General features: G+C 47.5%; 3 protein-coding genes across 4 annotated transcripts; 2 read left to right on the top strand and 1 right to left on the bottom strand.

The window, feature by feature from the left end:
• Positions 1 to 283: 283 nt before the first annotated feature.
• On the top strand, positions 284 to 8,238 carry GCHFR (GTP cyclohydrolase I feedback regulator). The gene is made up of 3 exons (XM_088534130.1): positions 284 to 370; positions 3,103 to 3,197; positions 7,640 to 8,238. Exons 1-3 carry the CDS (start codon positions 335 to 337, stop codon positions 7,761 to 7,763), a joined length of 255 nt encoding a protein of 84 aa, XP_088390256.1. The 5' UTR covers positions 284 to 334; the 3' UTR covers positions 7,764 to 8,238.
• A 571-nt stretch (positions 8,239 to 8,809) lies between these two features.
• DNAJC17 (DnaJ heat shock protein family (Hsp40) member C17) lies at positions 8,810 to 23,296 on the bottom strand. 2 transcript variants are annotated; one of them, XM_010219608.2, is made up of 11 exons: positions 23,185 to 23,296; positions 21,723 to 21,792; positions 20,542 to 20,600; positions 19,621 to 19,708; positions 19,292 to 19,374; positions 18,731 to 18,827; positions 18,062 to 18,111; positions 17,458 to 17,535; positions 16,879 to 16,959; positions 15,956 to 16,084; positions 8,812 to 9,024 (listed from the first exon to the last, which is right to left on the bottom strand). In XM_010219608.2, exons 1-11 carry the CDS (start codon positions 23,260 to 23,262, stop codon positions 8,902 to 8,904), a joined length of 936 nt encoding a protein of 311 aa, XP_010217910.2. In that variant the 5' UTR covers positions 23,263 to 23,296; the 3' UTR covers positions 8,812 to 8,901. The 2 variants fall into 2 exon arrangements, with proteins under 2 accessions (XP_088390318.1, XP_010217910.2); XM_088534192.1 differs by lacking the exon at positions 19,621 to 19,708 and having other exon boundaries at positions 8,810 to 9,024; positions 20,542 to 20,691.
• Positions 10,049 to 12,673, top strand: CUNH15orf62 (chromosome unknown C15orf62 homolog). The gene is made up of 2 exons (XM_010219606.2): positions 10,049 to 10,872; positions 11,297 to 12,673. The coding sequence occupies exon 2, from the start codon at positions 11,424 to 11,426 to the stop codon at positions 11,952 to 11,954; it is 531 nt and encodes a 176-aa protein (XP_010217908.1). The 5' UTR covers positions 10,049 to 10,872; positions 11,297 to 11,423; the 3' UTR covers positions 11,955 to 12,673.
• Positions 23,297 to 26,188: the final 2,892 nt, after the last annotated feature.

Here is a 26,188-nt window from a genome sequence, read left to right as displayed (position 1 = left end):
TGACAGATTGCTACTGTGAATACTGTCTTACTCGATGCCTATTTCACACACACACACCCCCACATACATATACATATATATATTTTAATATACTTTGCATCTTACTTGCAGGAGGAACCCGCCTCGACCCCGGACTTTGGAGCAGGACGGCTCCCTGCCTCGCCAGGCAAAATCCCGGGGCGCGGGGCGGGCTGGTGGCGTCCCGCTGCCTGCAGGCGGGAGCGCGGGCGCCCGGCCCCGCGGCAGTGCCCGGGGCGGAGCGCGGGGATGGGCCAGGCGCGGGGGAGGCGGTGGCAGTGGTGGCGGTGGCCGTGGTGGTGGTGGCGGCGAGACCATGCCCTACCTGCTCATCAGCACGCAGATCCGCATGGTGAGTCCGCCCCAGCGGGGCTGCCGTGGAGCGGGCATCGGAGTGGGGCCGGCCAGGGGTCCAAGGCGAGCAGAGTTGGCTGCCCTCGCCGGCAAGGGGCAACGGCTGCCCGTGCCAAAAGCGGGTGAGACGCGCAGGGACGGCAAACGGCGCTTCTAGCCTGGCATCCTGGGGGTTATTTCTCTGGGCTGCTCCCAGAAGTTACTGATTGACTTCAACAGGAATCCCTGCGTCCCATCTCCTCGGTGGGGGCTCGGAGAACCGGGCTGAGAGCGGTAGCCTCTTACTCGGATACAGTGACAAGGAGAGAGTGTTAGTTCTTACTTATTGGGCAGGCCACAGCGCAGTGTTTCAGGGCAGTTGCTGCTAACCCTGTTGCAGCAGGCACAGTCGCAGGACTTCAGTGAAGGATGTAGCCTGGCATGGTTGAAGAACATCTTCCTTCACACACTTCTGAAACCCAGTGGGAAAACATGAGCAATTTGGATATTCTACTTTCGTATCTCCTAGCGCCACAGTGCTACTTGAAAACACTGCTTGGAAGCAGGTCTGTATGGGCAAACCTCTGCTTATTGCACAAGCAATGAGTGGCTTGGGATCATCCACAAATAGGGTGATCAGGCAACTCAGGTTAGCTTTTATTTGGCTAGCAGAGTTAATAGCACAGGGAGACCACGGCACTGCGGGCTGGAGAAACTAATTTTGTTCAGCAGCTAGTGAGCCTGAGGTTTATAATGTTGCCACTGCTGCTGGGTCAAGGCTAGCTGGTTTTGCCACACTGCAGGCACATTTCCAGCATGCCCCTCTGGGAGATCCCATGCAGATGTGCCCCGGAGGGATATCGGGATGTTCCTGGCATACTTTTTTCCCCTGGTTGTACCTGAAACCTATGCTTTGGAACTGGGACTTTGGAGAGATACAGTTGTCCTTTGTATAGGCAGCAAGTCCGGGTGGGAACATGGCTCCCTAATAGGCCCCCAACGACTTTGGAGCCTCTGCTTTTTTAACAGGACAGAGCAAACACTTCTGACCTTAAACCTGGTGTTGAGCCATGGCTGAAAACAGCCCATCCGGGCAGGGAGCGATTGAAATTCCAGCCTTTTTTTTTTTTTCCTGGCAACAGCCAGGACAGAAGAAGGCTGTGAGTTGCATGGGTTGTTTTTTTTTTTTTTTTTGCATGGCCTGTGTCCAGCTGGAGTGATGACTGGCTCAGGCTGCAGGAGGTGGGAATGCTGCAGGGAGAGCAGCTCCAGCCTCTAGACTAGGAAAAGGCTTCTCTGCTCTGCCCATTCCTATCTTTTCCAGCTCACCGGACCGCTAGCTGTAGGAGCACGACTGCTTGCTGCACAGCTAACTGTTGAACTGCTTGAACTGCTTGAACACTTTCTAGTCTGGCTCTGGTCTGGGCTCACACTTGATTCACCTGCAGTTTGTCAGCTGACTAATAGATCAGGGCTGGAGGAAAAGGATTTTGCCCTGCTAAACCCTCCTCTTGCTTTCCTGCTTTCCTAAAAAGCACACATACCTCAACTTTTCCAGGCTGCTGCAAGCTCTCTGTTTTCTGCACTGCGCACGGTAACGGAGCCGCTCTCCCTGCCTCAGGCGCCTGCCCGCTTCACGGCTAAACTAACCGCAAGGCCAAAGCGCGCTGCTTCCCATGCTGCTGCGCTTGCTCTGGGTGCCAAGCGGTTCACCCGCTCTCGCAAGGGTGCACCGCTGCGGGAGAGCGTGTGGAGCACCAGCAGCCCGGGTTTTGCAACCACTGCTCGAGGCTGCAGGGCAGGGTTTTGCAGCACAAATCACAGAAGGGCTGAGGTTCAGGGGACCTGTAGAGATCATCTAGTCCGACCCCCTGCTCAAGCAGGGACTCCCAGAGCACGTGGCACAGGGTGGCATCCAGGCAGGTTTGGAAGATCTTGTCCTGTCACGGGCCACCTCTGGGAAGAGTTTGGCCCCATCTTCATTACATTCTCCTCTCAGGTATTTATATAGGTATTATCCTAGCACCCATGTCAGCATCAAGAAAGGAAGGGCGAGCCGTGGGTCCTGTGATGCAGGTGTGTTTCATCTTATACCGCTTGTGACATGTGGGAAGTCCCTCTGATGGCGTAGATGGCCAGATCCTGACCGTCTACCTCCAGCTCCTCTGCTATCCTTCAGGTTTCGAGAGACACTGGTAGTTCCTTGTCAATCCCTGATGTTCCAGCCCCAGGTGCCTTCTCTCGCATTCCCAAGGCTGGGCTCTGCCCGGCCAAGGTGAACAGATCTGGTACAGCTCATCACATGGTGGGATCAGCGCCAGTGGGAGCTCAGCCAGCAGGTGGCCCTCTGGGAGCAAGTCACCAAGGCTCTGCCTGGGGACCACTCAGGTGGCTCGGTTCTGAGGTGGGACACAGCAACAGGGCTCCCCAGTGCCAAGCAAAGGAGTTTGCATCAGATACCAGTGAGATCTGAAATACAGCGCTAGAAACCTTATCCCTTTGAGGAGCTGCTCCCTTCTCAATGCATTTTCCCCTGGTTGTGCCTGAAACCAGTACATGGCTTTAGGACTGGGACTTTCCAGAGCTGTCATTATCCCTCATGCATGACTGTTTCTTGGACAGAAGTGGTCATGAAGTAAACCTGGTCCCTGTGGAGCAGGGACAACCTCTTACCAGGGCCACTAGGGAATGGGAATAGGGGTGGCCATGCTACAGAACATGGCTCATGTGCTCTGCTGCATTTCTCCACAGGAGGTCGGCCCAACCATGGTGGGAGATGAACATTCGGATCCCAGCCTGATGAACTACCTGGGGGCCACCAAGAGAAGCATGCTGGGTAATCACTTGTAAGTGTTCCTGTGCTACGTCTCGTGCTCTTGCCTCTCCTCAGTGTCCCCAGAGCTTCCTGCCTGTCTGCTACAGTAAATTTGTACTGCACAACCACCCTTAAGCTCAGGTTTAGGCTGAAGATGAATAGAAAGGCTGGATAACACTTTGGCAGACCTGAAATACCTGGTTACTTTTCTCAGCTCTGTCCTGTGACATAGAGCAACACGTCGACGACAGCTCTTCGTCCATAGGTCTCCTCTGGGAGCAGCTTACATTGATGATCCTCTTAATAGGTTTTGTTGGCAATTTTCAAAGCATTTCAAACAATCTGAGTTGAAATGTCCTTCGCCAAGGGGGAACTGTGTGGAGAAGCTGCCCTTTAGAGGTGTTTATACAAACCGTTCACAAAGTGTAGACTCGTTCTCTTCTGCTGCCATGCCACCTGGCAAGTTGATCCCCAGCCTGTCTGATCGCATGGTACCCTCTGCTGTGGTTTTTCTGAGGTCTCTCCCTTTTATTGGGTGCCCAACTTGAAGCCCCACTCCCTCGGCTGCAGAATTACAGCTACTCCCCATTTCCCTCTTTGGCATCAACCCATTTGCCCGATTTCAACCTGCATATATTTTACGCTTTCCCATGTCCCTGTGCATCTCTGCCCACGCTGAGTTTGACACCATCCTTCATCAGAGCGCAACTTGTAAATGTTGTTGATGTTCTTTACATCTTGTCCCACTTTTTTTTTTCCTTCCATTTGATATTTCTATTTTTTCTAGAGAAAACAAAACAAAACAAAACAAAAACAAACACAAACAAAAAAGAAAAATAAACCCCCAAATGCAAACTGAAACAACAGAGGAGAGGAGATAGATAGTTTTCTGCTGGATCTTGCCCATTCGCCCCGTGGCGCAGAGGAGGAGGAGGAGGAAAACCAGGTGTTAAGCAGAAGGAAACCTCTCCTTCCCACTCTCTTCTGCAGCTTCTATCAGCTGGACCAGGAAAACCCACCCATGCGGTACCAGCCTGGCAAACATCGAGGTCTAAGTCCTCAATTCCTGCTGCATTAAAAACAAAACAAAACAAAAAAACACACTGAATGATCTGGAAGAGCAAGTGAAAAAGAGAAAAACAAAACGGTTGGAGGCCCTTGACAAAGAGAAACCCTTCCAAGTGCAAACTCAGGCCACCACTGCCCACCTGCCTCTGCAGGAACACTGATCTCGTACCCCTTCTGCCGCTCAGCTCGCTGCCTAGCAGGGCTCGGGTGGCTCTGGCGGCAGAGCTGTCTCTGCGCTGCTATTTCCAAACCTGTGGGCGGCAACAAGATCAGCAGGAGCGGCAGCTTCGTGTGTCTGCCTGCAAAGGCGAGACCAGGAGCGCACAGGGAGTTATGCAACGAGAGGTGCGAGGAGGAAAAAAATAAACAAATAAATAAATAAAAGACGAGGCTTGCGGAAGGGAAAAAATAAAAGGGAAAGAAAAGTGCTGCTGGCTCCTGAGAGATGGGAACAACTCTCTAGGATTCAGGGGGAAGAGAAGGCAAGGGAAAGATAAATAAAATTATTCTCTGTCCTGACAGTCAGGGAGGAGGTGCAAAATTATAAAGATTTTACTTCTGTTGTGGAGAAGGGATGTGAGCTTTCCCTAGAATCTCTTGCTAGAGCCTGGCTGGTAAATAGGCCGCCTTTCTGCCCTTCCTCACCAATCTGTGGCTAGCAAGTGGCCCATAAATATTTTCAGCGTGGTCTGGCCCCACCTGCTTTTTGGTATGACTGGAATTAGAGTAAGGGTAGTTCTTCTAGATCTCTGTGGCACATCTTCCCTGCTTGCACTTGAGCAACAGGAGGTGGAGGAAATACCTTCCGAGGGCCGGGGCCACGCCGTACGCCAGCAGGCGAGCTGCCTTTCCTGGCAGAGCGCAGACAGAAAGCCCAAGCTTTTCCCCAGGACGGCTGAGCAGTCCTCCTTCAGCACCCCCACCTAGCAGGCTTTCCCTCTGCGTACCTCGAAGAGAGACTTCACCAACGGGAAGCTCAGCTGGTGCCACCAATCTTGTCGCTCCCGTAGCACTGTGGTTCTGAGAACCTGACCTGATGAGCTCTGAGGGAGCTTGAAAGAAAAGGTCTAAGTGGTGTAGACCAGCTGCGGCACTGTTGTGTGTAAATGAACTACTTAATTCCCGGTAATAAGGGAAAGAAACGATCCTGTTATACAGCTCTGCACTAGCTGCTGCGAATGTCACCTCATCAAGTCCCATCAACTGCTGACATGCAGGGACACGTTGTTGCCGCCTAGGGGCAGAAGCCCAGGCGCATCTGGGGTTCAAGAAGGGAAGAACCAGGCTCCACACCAGCCTGCTCTTTCCTAGTTATCAGCAAGGGGGCCAGAAATTATAAACCCTTGGGTGCTGTCCTGCTGCAGAAGAGGATGCTCTTCTGAGGGCAGTCTGCATGCTTGCGTAGACTTACGGGGATGGGTGGATGGAAGGATGACTGTTGGACACTGTCCCAGGCATGTCTTGTTCTTGTGATGTCTGTCAACACTGCTTCCTCTTAAATGAAAAGGGATGCTACCTCTTTACCTCATTCTGGGAGCTGGGGTCCAAGATACCTGGTAATACTTTCATTTAGCTGCTCCCCAGAGCATAGCCAAAAACCATCACTAAGGAAGCTGAAAGAACAACTGGACACATTATGAGGAGATTGACTGATCCCCCAAAATAGCTGCGTTTGGAGGATACATCTGTTGCAGTTCAATCCCCTCCCCACGTGCAGCGTGAGCTCACCTGGGCATACCTGGAAAAGCTGGAGCCACGTCCTTACGATGTGCAGGTGCACAGGTCCTGTCTACTCTCAGGTGATTTTATGTCTCCTGTTAGCTTTTAGCTGGAAGGAAGGACTTTGTAAATTTCCATGGCCACTCCGTATTGCTTCAACCTATATGGCTGCAGCCCACATGGTTGCCGAGATGTCGTATTTGATATGAGTTATACATGATCTTTTGTTTCACTCAATGTGGGGTTGTGTTTAAGGCCCTGAACAACCCAACCTTCCTTCTGATTTTAGTTCAGCCACTCAGGTTTTTTTAAGTTCCCACAGGTAACTAACCCCGCCTAAGTTCTTTCCTGTGCCTAATGGGAATAATATTTACAAATTTCAACTTGTGAATCTGAAGCGCATGTGAAAAACCTCTTAAAGAAAGCATTAAGTTCAAAGGCACTTGTAATAATACATATTATCTTTACGCCCCATCTATAATTATAGCAATGTCTTAAGAAAGAGAAAAAAAAATAAAAAGATTTCACCTCTTAGTGTTATTTCATGCTTTAAAAGTATTCACCAGTCCATTAATATTTGGCAATCTTAGTACTAGCAACCTTATCTGGAAATGTTCCTGGGGTCTTTTCTGGGGGTCTGTTCTTCCTGTCAAAGTTGGAAGAGTCATTGTTACGATGCCCAAACAACATCCCTAGTGATGCCGTGTCCCATCATTAGCAGTTTATCTGGCGCTGTGAGTCATCTAAGAGCTCTACAATTATGAGGCTTATCCCATCTGTTTGAATAAATGCTGCAGCCAAAAAGATCGCGTTAAAAGAACATTAAGGCTGCCAAACCCAGCACTCGGTGTTATGCTCTGCATTTGGGGGGCTGCTTCCCAACCTAATTCAGCGCCTTCTGTGCCCGTGTTGTGCTGGTCTCCTACTTCACAGTCACTGCACTCCTACTCTGCAGCATTTTTTTCCAACCCCAAAATTTCTAGCACGGACTCCCAGAAACATCACTTGATTCATCCTTATTCACACACATGCTCTGATGTAGGCAAACTTTTTTTTTTTTTCATTTCTGGGAAACATTTGAATCTTTTTTGTTGGTTTTTGTTTTCCTTTTTTTCCTTTCCAAAATGGTCCAGGCAGGTAAAGTATAAGGCCTCAGTATAAGCAACAGCAAATGCAGTCTGATAACAGCGAGCTATAAGCCCCTGCGAGCTCTCAAATCTGCAACTTCCCAGTAACCGAGAAGCTCAAGGAAAAGCTCAGGCTGTTTCTGTGCTATAGTTGCCAAAGATGCTGTGTTTGAAGCCTCTGCCCTTTCTCCCTCCCTGCTTTGTAGTCAGTATCCCCTTTTTCCATGTATTCCCAACCATATATACTTGTGAACTCCCTCAGTTGCAGGTTCAGTCCAGTTAACCCGCCAATATGTGGCTTTGGTCAATCAAATCCCAAACCACCCTTCAATTTAGGTGACCGTTTCATTCCGGACAGCCTTTCCCCTCTGGTTTGCAAGCTGTGGCTTTTGGCCTCTACCATCTAGTCAAGCAAGACCACAATTTGGGCAGGCTGGAGGCGAGCTGTGGTCATCGCAATGTCTTATACTGGTTTATTAGTGATGCCAGAGTCATTTGCAGGAGGAAACCCTTGTCTCGTTCACCTCATCTTACTTCCTCCTCTCTTACCTGCTTGCAGCTGGGAGTACTATGTGAATGATGCGCCCCGGATAGTCCTGGACAAGCTGGAGAACCGTGGCTACCGTGTGGTCAGCATGACAGGTGTGGGCCAGACCTTGGTGTGGTGCCTGCACAAGGAATAGCAAGGAAGACTTCTGCATTCCGCCCGGACAGACTGTGGTGCTGTGGATCATCTCTCACCGAACTGACAGCAAAACTTTCCCTTGAGCAGCTCCTTTCTGGCCCGGGCTCCAGGCGCTTGTGCGGGTGTACGTGGGGGAATGCCATGGAGGCAAAACTTCACCTAATAGGAGCTTGTCTTCCCTGCCATTGCACAGGGCCTTAGGGGAGGAATGTGTGCCCAGTCCAGATCAAAGGTAAATCACATACAGAGAACAGATGGGTCTAACTATCCCTTCACCCAAATGGCAGTGTGGCAAATACTACTCTTTTACATTGTAATCCTTCTCTATTTAGCACGCATTGGAGGGAGCTCAAATAATAGACTTCCCTGTCTCTTCCCGAGGGCAGAAAAGTATGCGCTGAGCCGCGAGGGTTCACAGCAGGCTGCCACCCAGGCCACGACGGCTGGCGCCGGGGAGGGCAGGCCAAGCACGTCAGGCCTGCTGTCATCTCTGGAAGCTGCAGCAGCGGCTGCTAAACCCACACGCTGCCCTCTGAGAGCCCCTTCCCCTAGCAGCAAGGCCAGCTTCTTTCCCAAATGGGACTGTGGTTGGTGCTGTCAGGCTTTCAGGCCCAGGACTGCCATTCAGATAAACGACCCGCTTCCTGCAATAGCCTTAGAGCATCGCAGGAAGGTCCGGTGAACATTGCAGGCATGGGCTGTGTAATCTTAACAGCAGCAGCTGCAAGGCTGGATTGTTTGGGGCTGTGTGTGTTGATCCTGCTGTAACACTAATAAAACATTTATCTAAAGACACTGACATCTCTCTGTGGGCTGTTGTGAACTGTTGTTGCTGAAGCCTCCTGGATCCGCAGCTCATCAGCAAATTTTCAGGAATAAAGAAGTTTCAAGCTCTGAAGAGCTTGGGGTTTGTTCTGACAGTACCTCTCAAATCCTGTGACTGGGCCACTACTCTAAGTTCGCAGGCTGAAGAGGTAACGTGCATGCTCAGAAACCCATGATTTTTTCCCCTCTAGGGGTTAAGGGCAGTTTACACTTCTACAACATTTTTTAGAAAGGATGTTTATTGACTTAATTTAAGAAAACAGCTTTTTAAATGAAGAATGATGGGTGGAGGGAATCCATACTTCCTTATCCTAGGTGTGAGACTCTTCCTGGTCTTCCTGCTTGAGCTGCTCAATGAGCTGCTGTCTCTCTGCTGCTTGGCGCATCCGCATCATCACCAAGCTCTCATAGTCTCGCTCTGAGACCACTGACCTCTAGGAGCAGAAAACAAACACGACCTGTAAGGACCACGTTACACAGCCCAGCTCCCGATTGCCCACAGCATCCCCCTTCCTAAATTACACTGATAGCATGCATGTTCCGTTCAGCGTCACAGCAAGGATCCCAGGAAAATCAGGAAGGTGGCAAAGCTGCCTACTCTGCAGAAAGTAGCCAGCATCCTTCTGAACTGTGGTAGTGTCCCCTGCTAGTGGCAGCAGTAACACAGAGAACTGGATATGCAGAGAGCCTGAATTACCATCTCCTTGCTGCAGTTTCTTCCCCCAGCTCTCCGTGAAGTTGGATGGGGAAGCTCAGCTTGCCTTGCTGCGTTGGTTGCTGTGGATGATGAGCTTGCTTTGCACGTATGACACCAGCGCACAAATTCCAGCTCACAACTAATCCATTATAAAGGCTACCACCACAAAAAGTCAAACCTTTCCTGTGCAAGGAGAACTAAACATGTTCCCAAGCCTTATTGAGACAAGTGTTTCAGCTCTCAGAAGGTCTCGTAGCTTTACTGCTGTGTGCGGTAGCAACCGTCACGTCAGCTAAGTGGTGATTGCAGACTGCCTAACAAATGCAGGTTGCAGATGACAACTGCTATCTCAGAGCAAAGTGGTGGTTTTGGCACTCTGCTTTCAAAAACAACTTAGTATTAGTAGGTGGCCTTACCAATTTCAGAGGTACTCAAAGCACTGCAATGCTTGGAAACATCTGTCTTATTTGCTTGATGCTCCAAGTCAGAAATAAAGTAAAATTGACAAAAAGAACGGAAAAAAATCATGTTCATTTTCCTAGGAACTAGACTTAGTGGTGATTTAAGGACATTTTAAATAGAAGACATAAAGGATGAAAAGCCACTAGCATAGCAAAATAATATCCTGCAGGAAAGCGGGGCAAGCGCAAATTTGATATTAAATGCCAGCAAAGTGGCTGCTCGAGCTGCAGAGTTGTGAGGACAACTAGCTGCACTAGTTGTGAGGACGAAGTAGAAGCCCACAATAATCTGAAAACTCCTTGGAGCCTGGGAAGCAAAGACATTGTTACACTGTAACTGATATCTTAGCAACTGCATGAATGAAATAACCTTTTGGTATTGTGCAGCATGGAATTTCACAGTGTCTGAGGGAGAGCCAGACTGCATCAGCCCTCAGTGGCAGAACTAGGTTTCTTCAAAGCTTCTGGCCATTAACCACAGATATTTACTGTCATCTGCCCGGCTGAATGAACTAGTCTACATGAGACTCCTGCAGATGAGTCACCCGTACAAACCTGAATCACTGCTTCACACTCTGGATTTAAATTTAAAACAGACAAGAGATCGCTTCGCCTGCCTTCTGTGAGCCCTGCTGGTGCAACAAGCCATCAGAAGTGACAGCAGGAAGAGCACCAAGACGAGAATCATGGTCTGATTCAAGATGGGCTAAAAGTCGACTTTCGTGTTGGTGGTTCTCAAGCAATCTGGATGTCTCTGAGGGAGCCTGCCTGCTCCTGAGGCAGAGTGTGGGCTGCTGCTTTGCTGCTCCACACACCTACTTCCTGCAATCCTGGCAATTACCAATAGTGTAAAACCCAGTTTCTGACGTGGCTGACTCAGCAAGGGCTTGGCTCAAAACAAATACATACGCACAGGGAACTGCAGCCTGGGAAGCAGTGACAGGAGGCAAATGAAGAGAAGGAGGCATGGCGGATTTTTAGTGTCCTGGGTCCAACCTGGCTGAACTGTCTCCAGACTTGTTTATCCCAACGGCTCATCGCACTGGTGAACATCGTGGTCGCAGCTTCCCCAAGTGCTTCAGCAGTTTCTTCTCTGTTGGACCCAGGTGCTGCTCCCACACAAAGTAAGTCTTTCTTTTGCATTTGATTTTCCTAACGCTAGCTACATGTTTGTTTTGCTGCTTTTTACATTTCCATTTGTCCGTATTTTTCTTCGGTTTCCTTCAGTGCAACTGAGTCACTGGCTCTCTTCCTAGCCACCTACTGAAATTTTTACACTGTGCCCTTCACCATGAAGGTGGCTGGTTACCATGGCACCAACGTGCCCTTCTGTTTCTGGATGCTAGATTAAATCTGTTCTCATGGTGACTGTGTGCTACTGCTACTCTCCATCAGCTTGTTTCTGCAGCATAGACTCAGTAAGCTCGTTCCTTCTCTGCTGAAGAGAAAGACTCCCTAATATATGATACGCCAACTGCTTGCTGACAGGGGTGTAGTGTGAAGAAGTTTACATTTCCTGCAATACCAGCCTCTTTATTTTCCTTCCAGCTACAAGAACAAGGAAGGAAGAGGTTGTTCCTGTTCTGTGTGACTTGTTGCTGATCCTGCAGCTGAGGTCCAGCATCTGACTGTAGAGCAGTCAGCAGCTCCCTTCTTTTAATCGCCTTTCCTCAGCATGGATACCTGGCGGAGAGGGTCCATTAAGTCTTCCACGTTCTTCAGGCGCTTCTCACTCAGGAGACACAAAAAGCTGGGCAATCAAGTCATCATCTTGAATCAGAACAGCCACACTCTGGACAATGATGGACAGTGCCAGAAGAGGGAATGCTTAAGGGATCTGAAGGACAAGTCTGATTACCTGTCATGTCAGAGTGAGCAAAACCTAGCCAAGGCACAAGCACCTCCCAAGCCTCCTCGGCTCTACCTGGACAGTTCTAGCTGCCCTAACATCATTGATCACACAGATTCTCACTCTGACATCTCCTTTTCTGGTGCTGCTCATCAATACCATAAAGCCACTCAAACTCACTTCCAAAAAGATCAGGCTTCAGACTGTGGGACCGCAGAGACAGGTTCCCGCAACGGCACACCTCTTTCTGATCTGTCTGATCCCCTTCTGTCCTTCAAAGTGGATTTGGGGCTATCGCTTCTTGAGGATGTTCTGCAGACCCTCAGAAAACAGAACCCAAGAGATTATGCCATTTGAAGGTATTTCCCACTTAATGTATCACATTTACCTACTGACATTGCTAGTTTCTCCAGTCCTGACAAGGGGAAGGATGCTGCAGCGTCCCTGTTCTAAGTAGCCTGTTTTGTTGTTCTTGCCTGACCCCTCGCAGACTGTTCTTGTCCCTGCTAAGGAGCCCTTTGGAGCAGAGCTGTCAGGCTGCATGCCTGGATGACAGGAGTCCCCCGGAATCTCACCGGTGAGCCTCCATTCTCCGCAGGGGGAACCTTCTAAACGTGACTGTGCACCTTCTCCTCATGGAAGGATGACCCTGTTTGGCAAAAGACTTGTCTGCGGGATGTGGTTGTGACTTTGTGGAGCATGGAGAGAAAGGGATGTGGCATACATCATCTGTGTCACTTGAAAGAGAACAGTTGTGCTGCTATCTCAAAGCCACAGCCATAGCAAGGGTCAAGAAACAGATACTGGTGTTTTTTCTCCCACCACATTTGGATGCAAAAGTCAAAGATACTCCTCTTTTTTTTTAAAAACTCCTTGTAGCTTTCTTTTCCTCTAATTCAAGTGCAGATGCCACTCCTAGCCTGGAAACAGGTAAGCCTCCATACAAGCTCAAGAAATAGCAACAGCAGTTTATTTGTCTGTTACCAGGAGAAAGTTCTCTAGATACTGCTGCTTGAAGCATGCGCTGATCTACCAGCTGTACAGATATAAAAGAATAAATGTATCTGTGATTGGAAGTGTCTTGTTGCCTCATTTCATTGGGAGCAAGCCAGAAAGAAAAAAAAAAAAAAAAAACCCACAACCCTGGCATCAAGAGCACAGATCCCTTGATCTGTAATGACCAAGGCCTGTCCTCTCTGGTTCCTCAGGTTTTCACAAGGTGGGTGCAGAAGCAGTAGGTTGCTGTTTTTGCGTGCTGGGAGAAGGCTGGTGCTGCTGGCAGGCTGCTCTCCTCCCCTGAGCAGGAGAGGGCATGCAAAGCTAGGAATCCAGACTCAGTGCTGAGCTGAACCCAGCTCCTCAGCTCTAAGCTGGGAGCAGGAAGAGCTCTGACAGGCTGAGAATACTTCAGACAGGGTCAGGATGTGCTGCTTAAATGACACTATAGAAGCTGCTGGGTCACCGAGCCTTAGCTTACACCTGAATTACGTATCAGGGCTACTTAAAACAAGCAATTCCCCCCTATTCTCCATTCATTCCTGTAAAAGAAAACAACAGGTAGATAATTATAAGCTTTGGAAAGAGGCAACAGCAATGCGCAGAGACATTCCGAGATGTCCAAGATACAGACAGCCCTTGACCTGCCAAATTCACACCAGGCTGTAAAGGCAGATAATACAAACCAAGCTTGCTGCAGCCTCAAAGGAGCTTAGAGAAGACACAAGACAGCGCCAGAGTGAAAGCTTTTCTCAGCATGCCTGAACAGATGGCCCCAAGCGAGTGGGGACACTGGTAGTAGGACACCAATACTGAAGACAGTTCTCAGGAAGGAGCACTTCATGCCGTTGTAGCGTCAGGCTACGCTCCTCGTGGCGTTACACCTCTGTGGTGTGTCCTGCACCACCCAGGGCCACAGGATGGCAATCCCATGGTCATTGCTGTCAGACTAGAGGTGACCATGGACGACCTCAGCTCTTGCAGTTCAAGTGCAAGCCTCCCATTTCGCTCTGGCAGCTCTCCAGGAGCTGCTGGACACTGTCCTTGGCTGTGTGAGGAAATAAGCCAGCAAGGACCATAGGGGCCAACATTATCTTCTCACAGCAGGGTCCTTCAGGAGACAGCCTCAATCTCACCTGGGAACTGCTTCCAAAAGCTCCCCTGGCCTGAGCGTATGTGGCTCTCTGTTATTTGAGGAATGTGGTGCACTGCTTTTGGCCGGCTACCCAAGGCAGGGAGTACACGCAGCTCCGAAGCAGACAAGTAGCAAGAGTGTTGCCATGAGAACATTGCAGCTCCTGGGCTGTTTTCTGAAGGGAAATGGGGAGGAAGCTGCCCTTGCACAGAGCGGGAACAAACAGGGGGTGGAATCAGACAGAAATGGGAGCTATCCAGGAGAAGCGGAAATTGGAAGCAAGGGCAGCTTAAAAGACACCTGTGCAGAGCTGGAGGAGAACCCGAAAGTGAATAGGAAGCCAGACTGGATATGAAAGGAGAAGATGAGAAGAAGCGGGCCGGGGCGGTGGCAAAAGGAAGGTCTCTGAATGTCTTCATCTTGGATAGAATGGATAAGAAAAGAAGAGCTGAGGACAAAGATTTAGAAGAAACACAGCCAAGAAAAGTGATTAACAAATTATCAATTTGGAAACATCCTAGTGGAAGCAGGAACAGGATTTGGGAGAGGCCCTGGGATAGGAAAGGAGCAAGAAATGAAGGAATCGGAGTAGTCTAGAGATTTTAGCCAGGTCTGAGACTACAATGTAATCAAAAAAAAAAAAAAAAAAAAGCAGTTGCTTACACACAAAAACCATAGAAATGACAGACGAGCACCAGAATTGTGATTCCTAGGAAAAGATATAAATCTGTGGTTGTTAAGTCCTCACCATGTCAAGAGCCGAGATGAGAATTATGGAGCTGACAGACACGACTCCCCGCTTCCACAAAGCACAAACTCCACTGGTCACTTCGACCTACTCTCCCTTGCTGTTCCACCAGGCTACTCCCTCGCAGCAAGCAGATGCTGCAGTTTCACACAGACAAGCTTTGATCACGGAAACACGCCACGACAAACTCAGTTTGCAGCCAAGGTTTCAGAGGCAAGAAGCCACTATCAAGCTGCAAATGTAGTAGTTACCCCTTGGACACAAATGAGCTCTTCAGAGACAGTTCTTGTCCTCTACCGGTGAGGAAAACTCAAACTCATTCATTTTGGCCACCTTGGTGAATCCAGAGTGACAACTCACTGGTTCTACACTGTGCATGAAGACACAGTCAGCTCTGCTCCCTGTGCCTACTGGGCTATACTGTTGTAACTGCTTTTGCTAGGTCCTCTGAGAAACGAGGCTTTTGCTAGGTCCTCTGCTGGAGGCCAAGCTGTTTAGAAAATGTGCACCCCAAGTGAAAATATAGCAGCCCTAAAGAAATCTGGGACAGCAACAAGGCATTCTGATGCGTGCAAAGGCATCTCCTATAACCAAAGCGCTTAGGGTGGTGTAAGAGTGTCACACGTAGTTTGAACCGGAACTGAAACAACCAGCAAAGGAACTCAGGCTTCTTACCTTACTTTACCTCTTAGAGGTACCTCTTAGGCTCCCTATCCTACCTCTTAGGCAATCAAATTATCACGAAATAGGAAGAAAAAATGCAGAGCAAAAAAAAACCTTACACTTTGTTCTACAGGACTGAATTTAACATGTTTCAGGGAAATTAATACAATTTCCACTCCAAAGGGTCAATAGGAGCAGAGGGCAGCTGAGAGCCAGCAATTTGTTGCAGCCTGGCCTCAGAGTCTGGAGAAACCTGCTTTCCATGTTTTAACCACTAGATGTTATTGTCTTTCATCTGTGTTGTGTTTGGAACACATTTGCTACCCAAGAGCAAGAGCTCCACATGGATTAACAATCACCTTGCACTCAACATGTCTACCAAAGCCATTAATAACAGTGTCAAAGACCTAAAATGGACAATAATTGTCTATTTACTTTCCCTTCCAGAGACCCTAAGCACATACAGAATCAGCTGGAGGATACAGAGTCAAAATGTAGTAGAGTAAACCCACAGAAAAGGGGCAGTAGATGCTTCAGGCTGAGCAAGAAACATCTTTTTCACTTGGAAGAGAGACTTTGGAAAAAAAACACTCATGTAGATAGCTTGTGCCCCAGCACGCCGCTACTCAAGCTGAAGGTCATTTAAAAAGGGCCACTGGTTCAGCATAGAAAGACTCATCAGAAAGCCTTTCCCCAACAGCTTCTTTTCTAGCTCTGCTGGGAATCAGTGTGTTTTACGCCAAGTACAGAACATGCTGTTAAATTTAGGTTGCTATAGAAACAGATTCAAGCAACAGCAGCCGGTGTTTTCCTTACCTCTGAAGTCCTCGGCTGACTAGCACTGTTGGAGGGGACAGTGCTGGGATAATTCTGGGGCTGGCCCTCCAGCCAGGAAATCTTTAGAGGATTATTTATCAGGCCAACTTCATTCTTCACAGCCATCTCCTATCAATGAAAATATTCTTTCATCACCATCTGAATTTTAGAACACACTATGTTGCAGCTCTATTACAATTATAAGACTTTCCTCATGTCAGCGCTGAATCAAGGCCAGGTAGGGTGCAACCAACACAGGTTTCACAGCTGCCCTACATAAGGAGCACCCCATTTTAAGGCCCACAACTGCATCAAGAACAAAAGGGCATATCACTGTCACAAGTTATTTAATAAAAAGAGCACAGATATTGATTTTGACATACTTTGATTATTTGGATATACAAGTGAAAGAGCAGGTGACAAGGAATAGAGACAGACTCTTGCATAGCATAATTTTAAATTGACGGAACTAGCAAAATTAAGGGTAACTGATGATTTTCTTTCCACCGCCACAGGAATGATTATAACTTACAGTGAGTCAAAACATTTTGGATTTTTCCCCCCCTCTTCAAATCTGCTGATGCTTGATAGAACCTCTAAAACTCATTATGCCCACCACCAAAACAGGTAATTAACCCTCAGAGCTGGCTAAATAGCTCCGTGCCTGCTCTTTAAAGCAGCAGCACTTTCCTCAGCCATTTACATGTGCCTGCTTGTCTACAAGCACGATCTGCCCTGGCTTTATGCCTTGAGCTTTGCTACTCCTTTCATGCATCTGTACCTTTGGACTCTCGTTACCCTTCTCCATGGCCTTTATGACAAAGCAGTGGTTCTAGGCTGCCAATCTGCTAATCATTCCCTCATGCAACACCTCTTCTTTTCCACTCTCCACTGAGCATATTTGTGGTCTCCGTCAGACTTACAGCAGCCTTAACCGTAGCAAATTCCACCACCGCACTCCCCATCTTCCTACTTGAGATCAACAAATTGAGCACATCACCATACTGCATGAACAAAAAAAAAAGAAAGAAAAACACACTCAGACGAGAAGCAAAGTACATCTCAGAACACATGGAGAAAATGAGCCTCTCCGCAGACCTAAAGCTTGAGCTGTCGCCCTTTCTGTGCGTTCATGGACCCTGACATGTCACGGACCCCTGACATTTCTGCTCCTTCAAGACAGGATTTGGGGGAGGTTTGTGTTTAAACACCTGCCTTCTGGCAGGCTAAAGAGCAGGATGACTGTTGAGCTCAAGAGTCTGAGCTACAGCAGATACTCTCATAAAGTGAAAATAAAAAACATATGCTGGGATTAATCTGATCATGGGTTCTCATCTATTCCTGCCTCACAGCTGATGATCTCTGAAAAATGGCACGAGTGAGAAAACTGAACAACAGTAAAGAAAATTAGCTACTCTGTTTTTTATAGAGCTTAACAAAATTTACTATCCTTTTTATGGCTTAAGAAAAGGGAAAGATGAAGTAATAAAGAATGACAGGACCTTCTGCAGGATCCGCATCAGAACATCTCTTGAATATCCCCCTTTTGTGTCATCTTCTTTCCTGCACTTCCATTTTAGCTGGGAAATAAATGTGACAGGTTAATATTGTCTTGCTCAACACACATTGCCACACTGAATGCAACTCTTACCACCTGCAGAATGATCACGTTGACTCTTTGCAGCTTACAACCCCAGCATTGCCAGGATGGTGATTTCACCATCAGAACACGCAAAGGGAATAAACTATTGGGGTAACAAGAAGAAAGACTCCTCACTGGAATAAAAGAAGCTCATACCTCATAATAATGGCTATATTAAGGTAATAAGCCAAAGCAGATGTTCCACAGTGCCTAAAGCAGAGACTATTCAAATGTAGGCTTAAAAGTCTAGATTGAACAGTAAAGAGAAAAAGAAGTGGGAGGTAGGAAGGATGTTTTACAGTCAGTGACAGGAGTTGTTTGCACACTAGATAGAGGGACTTCACCTCCTCTGTATAAAGGGCCATGACAGCTCAGCAACAGAGTTGAGGTGTCAATTCTGCTTCTAAAGCTGCAAGGGTTTTGTCAGTTTTCACCCAAACCCCAGCTTTATAGGCACATCTTACTTTGAGTTTGGGGGTTATTTTGCCTTCTGCTCCATTTCCCTCATATTTGCCTAGAGAGAGAGAAAGAAAAAATATAGAAACGCCACAAGTAAAGACTTTTCTCACCTAAAAGGCATTAGCAATGTATATATGCCCCGAAACCATGGGAGAAACAAGTTCCAGGAAGTAAAACCCAGTAACCATAGATTCTCCTTACCGAGTCTCCTTTGGATGATATAGACTCATGATTGTAAACAAGATGCAGAATAAGTAAACCCAATGACAACTGTCACTGTTTGCAAATTTGAACTGGTCTCTATTTTTAGTATGCAAGGCTAATTACTTTGATTGTGACAATCAGATGACTACAACATTAGGCATCCTTCCCAGCACAACCGCGGGGCTCCACATTCTCTCACCGAGGCTCAGTGCTTTAGAAGATAAACGCCTGTATTTGTTGCAAAGGAGCAGCCAACAAAGTGTGAAAGGGCTACATGCCACGTATGGGAAGAAACATTCAAGAATTAGTCTTTTGACTCGTCTCTGAAAATAAGGTGCAAAGCAGGGGACGTCTGTGTGGCGATGTGACTAGGTCAGAAGCTGCATCCACAAGCGAGCTCTGCCTGCAGCTGAATGGAGTCCTGTGGGTACACAGTTTAGCTAAGGGCTTCAGGCTCCTCCTATCCTCACCTTTGATGCGCTGCTCTCTCTCAAGTCGGATCTGTTCTTGAATGAGTCTCTGCTGCTCCTCAAGCTGACGGGAGCCTTCTTCACGAAGGCGTATTATCTACGGGACAGGTATGACAGCACAAATATCTCAGGGCAGGGTTTAATGGGTCACACCAGGCTAAAATTGTAGTGCTGACAGGGACAGCTTGTCTTAAGCTTGTTTCCCAAGGCAAATTCCAGCTGCTTGCCCTGTGCTAGCCCCACTGCTCACATACTGATTGGATTGCTCATGTTCCCTATCAGCTAGCATACAAGTAATCAGCTGTTACTCTTTCTGTGCTGGAAAAGTGGGGACTTAATAAAAATAACGTATTTGCAATTGACATGTTTGCCAGACTGCTGCAAGACCCCTCCACGGGCAGGCCTCTCTCTCTGGTCCGTAACACCCATGTTTCAAAAGGCTGAAAAACTGCTACACTCAGGTTTGCAGTCACACAGCATCACACGGTTTTCATGAGAGATGCAAAGCCTTCCAACAATTCTTCTCAAAAACAACATAAAAATCCACAAATTCATCATTACTTCTTGTTCTAGTGTTCTTGTTATCCGGATCTCCTCCTCTTCATTCTCACGGGCCTGGGCTTCTCGTTCCCTGGCTTCAAGATCTGCAAACAAGAATAAAAAATTAAAACATACAAAGAGAATTTTCACTGTTGCCATTGTAGTCTACAGAGCTGGACTGAAATGCAAAATAGAGTCCTGATAGCTACTACATTGTACTAGGCATAAAAGAACATAGCCATTAGAAATGGATAGCAGTTTAATGATCAGTGGTGAGTTCCGTGGTGGAAGAAATGCAAACACTCAGCTACGGAATAGGTCAAGCCAAAATGAAGTTTCAATTTCATTACCAAGTTTTACTCTCTTCCGCTTCTCATCAAGCTTTTGTGTCCTTTCTGCTGCTTGCTTCTTGGCTTTTCTCACTTTGTCATATGCTGCCTGTCAAAGAACCAACAGAAGAGTGTGAAATTATGCAAAGCAAGGGGGATAGAACACAAAGAGATGAATAAAGGAGAGATCAGATACTTAAATGCTAATCAGAGGTGAAGCATTTTCTTTTTAGCATTCTTCCTAAAAACACTCGAGGTTAACACAAATATCCTGAAAACAATAAAAGAGGTCCAAGGGTTTCCAGATTGAGCCTGAAAGGAAAGCCAAAAGTCTAGAATACCTGCTAAGCAGATTAGAGAGAAAATTTACAGGTGGGAAGAATATTTTGAGTTCCCAAATAGCCAAAAGTGGCTGTGGGAGCACTGGTAACATTGGCAAAGAAATGTCATCTTCTGGAAGGCATGGAATCATTACTTCTTTTATACCTGTTGATGATGGGTCAGTTCTGGCTTAGAGCAAAGTTTTAAAATAAACAAAGTTCACTTTGCATAAAAGGTTTATTCATGGGAACTGCAAATGCAATGATGCCACAGGAATTTAATGTGTGTCTTAATCTCTGTGGTGAATATTTCTTTATTTTTAAAGTGGGACATGTCTCAGTTTAACACATAATTAAACACAGTATCTCATCAGTAAATGGACAGAACCACACAGAGGAACATCAGATTAGACTAAGCACATTTTGCCTAAGCTTTTATCTGGTGGATACTCTTTGATCTCCCAGTGAGATACAGGGCATAATAGATGAGACTTGCATTCACGAAGCCTCAGTCAGAGAAGAGAGCAGAGAATACGACAGACAAGAAGAGATTTTTCACCAATTCCCCACCAGGCTTTCACAGAGAAACCACACACTCCCACCAAGAGAGAGGCATCCTTACCCTTGCTGCCGCATCTGTTAGCACTGCTAAGGCCTGAGATAGTTGGTGAAAGATTTCCGCTGGGAATTAGAAGAAAAAAGGGTAAGATGCAGAAAACCATGCTAGCAGTCTGGAGATGAACCAGAAAAGACAATCCCTTATGGAAGAGACCTGCAAAATGTCAGAAAAAAGAATAACCTTTCCATTTTCCACGCATTTTCAAGCGAACTCACAGTCAGGACCTCCCCAGTTGAAAGATCAACATAACTATCTAAACTTCAGTAAAAAACAAATGGTGGTACCATTACAAGAAATGTGTGGAAAACATGAATTGAATAGACCCCATACACAAATACATTCCTGAACCTGCAGTCAGTCTGAAACACTGTGTTGGAGAGAAATTCTCCATTTTGGATTAATAACTTTTCAACCCAAGATCCAAACATTCTGTTTTACATTGATATTGCGGACCCTCCTTCTGCAGGGATATGCTTACTAGCTGGAGGCCATACACTTCCACCAAACCACCTCCACACTTTTTGCAGATAATCACAACTTTCAGCTTTGCTCTAATTACTGTAAAATCTTTGGTTTCCTGCTGGCAGCCTCTGCACTACAATTACACAATATCAGACTAAAAATCTGTGGTCTGTCAAACTGGAAAGTGCAAAATAGAGACTGATGTGTTTATTTTGAAGTGTCTTGTTAAACTGTATCCTTCCAGTTGCTGAGTTGCTGCTGCTGTTCCTTTTCATCCACAGGAAAGGAGATGGAGAAGTGCAGAATATCCAAACCTTGCTAACAGCTTACTCAGCTGCAAAGAGCTTGTCCATATAAAATAATGATGAATAAACTTTCTACTGAAGCTTTGATTTTGAGAAGTATGAATTAAAGGCACGAGCAGCCAGTCAGTGACAACACGGCAAATGGTCCAGGATTCAAGTACCAGATGGGAAGATTTAGGAAGGTACAAATAAAATTTCAGCATTCACTTAACACTTGGGCTGTTGAAAGCCAACATTTATATATTTAATCTTAAAATCCAGAGGAACCTGGCAACTAAAATAACTCTTAATCCTGCATATTACACATGACATAACACAAAACCAGGTATTCTCTTAACAAAGACAGACTCGGGATTAAACAGGGTCACCTAGAGGTGTCTGCATGTGCAGATCAGGCAAGACCAGCTCCAATCTCACCTGCTTTGGGATCGTCCGGGTTCTTATCCGGGTGACACGTCAGGGCCTTCTGGCGATACGCTTTCTTGACCTGTAAGAGCCACAGCAGAGGATTCGCTGTGGAGGAGGTTCTGTCTGCGTCAAGAAACACAACTTGGAAAACTGCACCACAGGAATGCAGAGAGCCCACCCTGCTTGGAGCGTGCCGTGCAGTTCGGTTTTCCTCAACACAAAACACACCTCTCTGTGAGAAGCAGAAGACTGTAGTTGAGGCAATATTTATTTGCATGACTAGAAGCCCCCTGGGCCTGCTGGAAAATAAAAGTCTTTTCTGGAGAGCCAGTGGTCTCTCAGATGTAAGAAAATGAAGGCGCCTCCTGCAATAGCAAGAGACTAAGGAAACTCAATTTTCAGCCCCAGTGCAGTGATCTGCCCTTTTTATCACCCTCTACTGAAAGGATAACCATTTCAGCCTGTTTAGTTAAGCAGGCGGTCACACTTTTAATCAATTCGAACTTTTTAAGGCCAGAAGTTTTACTTTTAGGTGCATAGCATTACAGCAGCCACACTCAGCAAGACCAAGGCTGAAACACAGTTTTCTACCTAGTCAGAAAGATACAGCATTCCTCACAGCTACCACTACTTGGGACAAAATATGTACAACATTGCACAGCAATTGAGTTTGGCAGCTGAAAACGTTTTGACCCAGGACTATCAAATCTCATCTACATTTCAAAGCAAAATTGACAAGTTTTCTTTATCAGAGGAAACATCTGCATGCAAGAAACTAAAGGCGAAATAAAATAAAAGCTCCAACGGCCAAGGAGTCTTCATTTGACCGCAGGAAATAAGCGGTGGCTCAGCACCACCTAGTGTACAAAACTGAGGGTTGTTAGATGTTCAGCAGAAACATCACAGGCCAATACCTCCTCCACAGGCAAGTTCCCTGCAAAGAGAGTCTATGTGCATTAGGTAAGCTTTGCTCTACTCTTTTGGTGATGCTTCCCTGAAAATTAAGCTCTTCTAGGTTGTTTCAAGTATGTTACATTGGGTCAAACCACAAACACTTGCCAATTTTTAGGTTACACTGTATCACACAGGTTGCAATTTCTTTCTTTTTTTCTTCTCATTTAGCAGCGAGGCTGAGCTCAGCCGAAGCCCTTCACCTCATTTGGGGTTCACGGCTTTAAAAACGAAAGAAAACTCCTCAACAGAGGACAACAAAGTTCTTGGCTCGAGTTTAACCTGTTCGGCTAATCATGGCTTTACTCAGCACGTCTTAACTGCGCTTGAATAGGCCAGTGCTCTTCAACCTTGGGGGCCTTCTGGATATCTATAACGTTGACTTGGCCATTAAATTAGAGGAATATGTAATTTCCCCCCCAAAAAAACCCCAAACAACAAAATCAAAACAAAAAAACACAACATATCGCGCAGTGTATGCTGCATATTCCGCCGGCGCCGCGGAAGCCCCGCTCCTGACCTCCTTCTCCGACGCGTTCTCCCCAACCCCGAGCAGACCGTAGAGGTCCCGCTGCAGCACGTCCCCATCGACCGCCATGTCCGCGCCGGACGGCTTCTCCCCGCCGCGCCGCCGCCGCGCGTGGCCTGCCGGGAAATGGAGTCTTTGCACGCCGGGCACCGCGGCGGTAGTGGGCCTGCGGCCCACGTAGCGGGACTACAAGTCCCAGCATGCACCACGCGGTAGGCTGGGCGGCCCTTCCGTGCCCATGCGCGGCGGTTGGGCCGCTCCGCGCGGGCGGGAGGAGCCCCTTTAAAATGGCGTCAGTAGGGGGCGGCTCCTGTGGTGGCTGAGGCCGTTGGCGGCTGATGCCGGTCATACCACTTCTGAAGGAGAGAGCAAACGCAGGGGATCCTCAGGCTTTTCTGCCAATAAGGTCTGTCAGTTTTAAGCCTCATAAAAATGGCTTAATTGCTTGCGGAATATTTCTTTCTTTCCTCCCTCCCTCTTTTCCTTCCTCCCTCCCTTCTTTCTTTTTATGAAAGAGTTGATAATGGATCTGGGAATTGCAGCCACAGTAGTGGAAGTTCACCTGTTGCATGATCTCTCTTCACACAGAAAGAGACATACTGCTCCCTTGCTGTTTCCTAAATCCAAAAGTAAAGGGTGAGCAGAGCTTTCTGGTGGAGCAGAAGGCATTCTACAGGTTTCTGTTACAAGCAGGTATCTCAAGGGTAAGACCCTGTGGTAGCCAGCAGGGTCCATCCTTGCAGAGAGCTGTTGGAGTGGGTTTCTGGTAGAAGGTGCTGAGGGATGTCCTGTGTAGTAGTTAAGAGTGGGTGCCCTTGGATATTTACTATTGAGTGTACTACTTGTTTGGTTTTCAGGGAATGTGTTCAACCGGAAGGATGTTCAGCATCCATGATGCCTTCAACTTGAAGGAATAACGTATCTTGCACCGTTGTCTTCCTTGTGAGCAGAAATGATTGCATCCTGTCTAGGCAACGAAAGGAAAGGAGAGAAAAGAAAGGGAGTTCACCGGGTGGGAAGAATCCTAGTGGAGTTTTAGCCCAAACAGCTGAGGTCTTGGGAAATTAGAAGGTAATTTGAGAGGTGTAAGGGGCATGTGACCTTTTCCTTTCACAAATACAGCTGCCTCAGGCACTCCTCCTGCATGTGGCCTGTGCACATCTACTCCTTTAGCATCTCAATTCTGCACCTCTGCCGCTCCTCCAGCACACAGCGTATTCCCCTCTGCCCTTCATGCAGCACATAGCCCACACACCTCCAACACTCCTTTTCCAATGTGCATGTGGCTGACATTAGGTGCTCCTCTAACTCGAAGGCAGCAGACAGGTGCCACTACCGTGTAGCGTGGGCTGCAGACCGTGGCTGTTTCTGCAGCGCTCCGGCTGCGGACCTTGACTGTTTCTGCAGCATGAAGGCCACAGTGCACAGAATGCAGACATTGACTCATTCTACAGGGTGCAGTTCTGAAACATCCTGGTGTTTGCCAGACCACAGGCCCCAGATGTTTGCTGCTTCTCCAGGGCACAGAACCTGGACATTCTCTGGGACGAGCCTCTACACGATCACTTCTCTGTGGCACAAACCATGGATGCTGACTGCTGTGCTTGTGCAGAGGCACTGGATATCTGGCTCTTATCCACCTTAGATGCTCACATCTTTTCAGGTGTGCAGGCCACAGGCACTGGCTCCTCCTCCAGACTGGAGGATCTAGACTGCCCAGGAGATTCTCGGCTATCACTCTCTGTTCATCCCAACCGTAGCAATCTGAATTCTGTCTAGAAGCTCTGTATGCCCTTGCGTGTAGTGCAGGCGCAAGGCAAAATATTATACCAGAAAAAAGTTCAGTATATCATGACATTTCCTTTCACATGCCCTTCCTAGCTGTACTCCCCATGGATCTCTAGGCTATCTCCCTCTCTTAACCCTAACACTAGCCCTAGCTGTCAGCCTAATGCTGAGACCCTGGGCCTAGTGCTGGCTTGAGAACACATGTCTTAAAATCAATCCAAATGTAGTGCTGCATTTCCTTTCACATGCCTTTTCCAGCTGCACTCCCCATGATACTCTAGGATTTAACTTTCATACCCCTATCCCTAACCCCTAGCTGTCAGCCAAATACTGAGGTCCCCAGGCCTGGTGCTTCCATGAGAACGTGTCCTAGAATCAGTCTGAATGTAGACCTCTCTTTCATTTCACATGTGCTTTTCTAGCTGCGTGTCCCATTGAGCTCTAGGCTTTCTCCTTGTTCTAACTGTAACCTTAAACCTAACCCTAGCTGTCTGACAAAATGCTGAGGCCCCCAGGCCTAGTGTTGACTTGAGAACACGTGTCCTAGAATTAATACTACTGTAGCCCTCTATCTCCTTTTGCATGCCCTTTATACATGCATCCCCTATGGAGCTCTCTCTCCTAACCCTAAAACTAACCGTAAGCCTAATGCTGAAACTCCAGGCCTAGTGCTGCCTCGAGAACACGTCCTAGAATGAATCTGAATGTAGTGCTACATTTCCTTTTGCATGGCCTTTTCCAGCTCTAAAACCCCATGGATCTCTAGGCTTTCTTCCTCTCCAAACCCTAACCCTAGCAGTCAGCCAAAAGCTGAGGCCTCCAAGCATAGTTCTGGTTCGAGAACCCATGTCCTAGAATCGATCTGAATGTAGCACTTCATTTCTTTTTGCCTGCCTTTTCTAGCTGCACTCCCCACAGAGCTCTAGACTTTGTCTCTCTCTTATGCCTACTCTAACCCTAACCTCTAGCTGTCAGCCTAATGCCGGGGCCCTCAGGCCCATTGCTAGCTCACGAACATGTGTCCTAGAATGAATTGGAATGTAGCCCTTTATTTCCTTTCGCATGCCCTTTCTATCTGTACTCCCACTGGAGCTCCAGTCTTTCTTTCTCTCCTAAACCTACCCCTAGCTGTCAGCCAAATGCTGAGGTCCCCAGGCCTAGTGCTTGCTTCAGAACCCATGATCTAGAATCAGCCCAAATGTAGCCC

Source organism: Tinamus guttatus, unplaced genomic scaffold, assembly GCF_059628265.1.
Source record: "Tinamus guttatus ecotype Peru unplaced genomic scaffold, ASM5962826v1 Tinamus_guttatus_pri_ptg000546l, whole genome shotgun sequence".
In the NCBI taxonomy this organism is placed as follows: Eukaryota; Metazoa; Chordata; class Aves; order Tinamiformes; family Tinamidae; genus Tinamus; species Tinamus guttatus.
Note: the sequence above shows the minus strand (reverse complement) of the source record. Positions and strands in the feature narration are given on the sequence as shown.

Excerpts from the sequence above, each read along its gene's own strand:
- GCHFR (XM_088534130.1), top strand. The coding sequence starts at position 335 with ATGCCCTACCTGCTCATCAGCACGCAGATCCGCATG. Across the intron at positions 371-3,102 it reads TCAGCACGCAGATCCGCATG|GAGGTCGGCCCAACCATGGT; the intron begins GTGAGTCCGCCC and ends ATTTCTCCACAG. Across the intron at positions 3,198-7,639 it reads AGCATGCTGGGTAATCACTT|CTGGGAGTACTATGTGAATG; the intron begins GTAAGTGTTCCT and ends ACCTGCTTGCAG.
- DNAJC17 (XM_088534192.1), bottom strand. The coding sequence starts at position 23,262 with ATGGCGGTCGATGGGGACGTGCTGCAGCGGGACCTCTACGGTCTGCTC. Across the intron at positions 18,828-19,291 it reads CAAGAACACTAGAACAAGAA|ATAATACGCCTTCGTGAAGA; the intron begins GTAATGATGAAT and ends CCTGTCCCGTAG. Across the intron at positions 16,960-17,457 it reads TGATGCGGATCCTGCAGAAG|TATGGTGATGTGCTCAATTT; the intron begins GTCCTGTCATTC and ends TTGTTCATGCAG.
- CUNH15orf62 (XM_010219606.2), top strand. The coding sequence starts at position 11,424 with ATGGATACCTGGCGGAGAGGGTCCATTAAGTCTTCCACGTTCTTCAGG.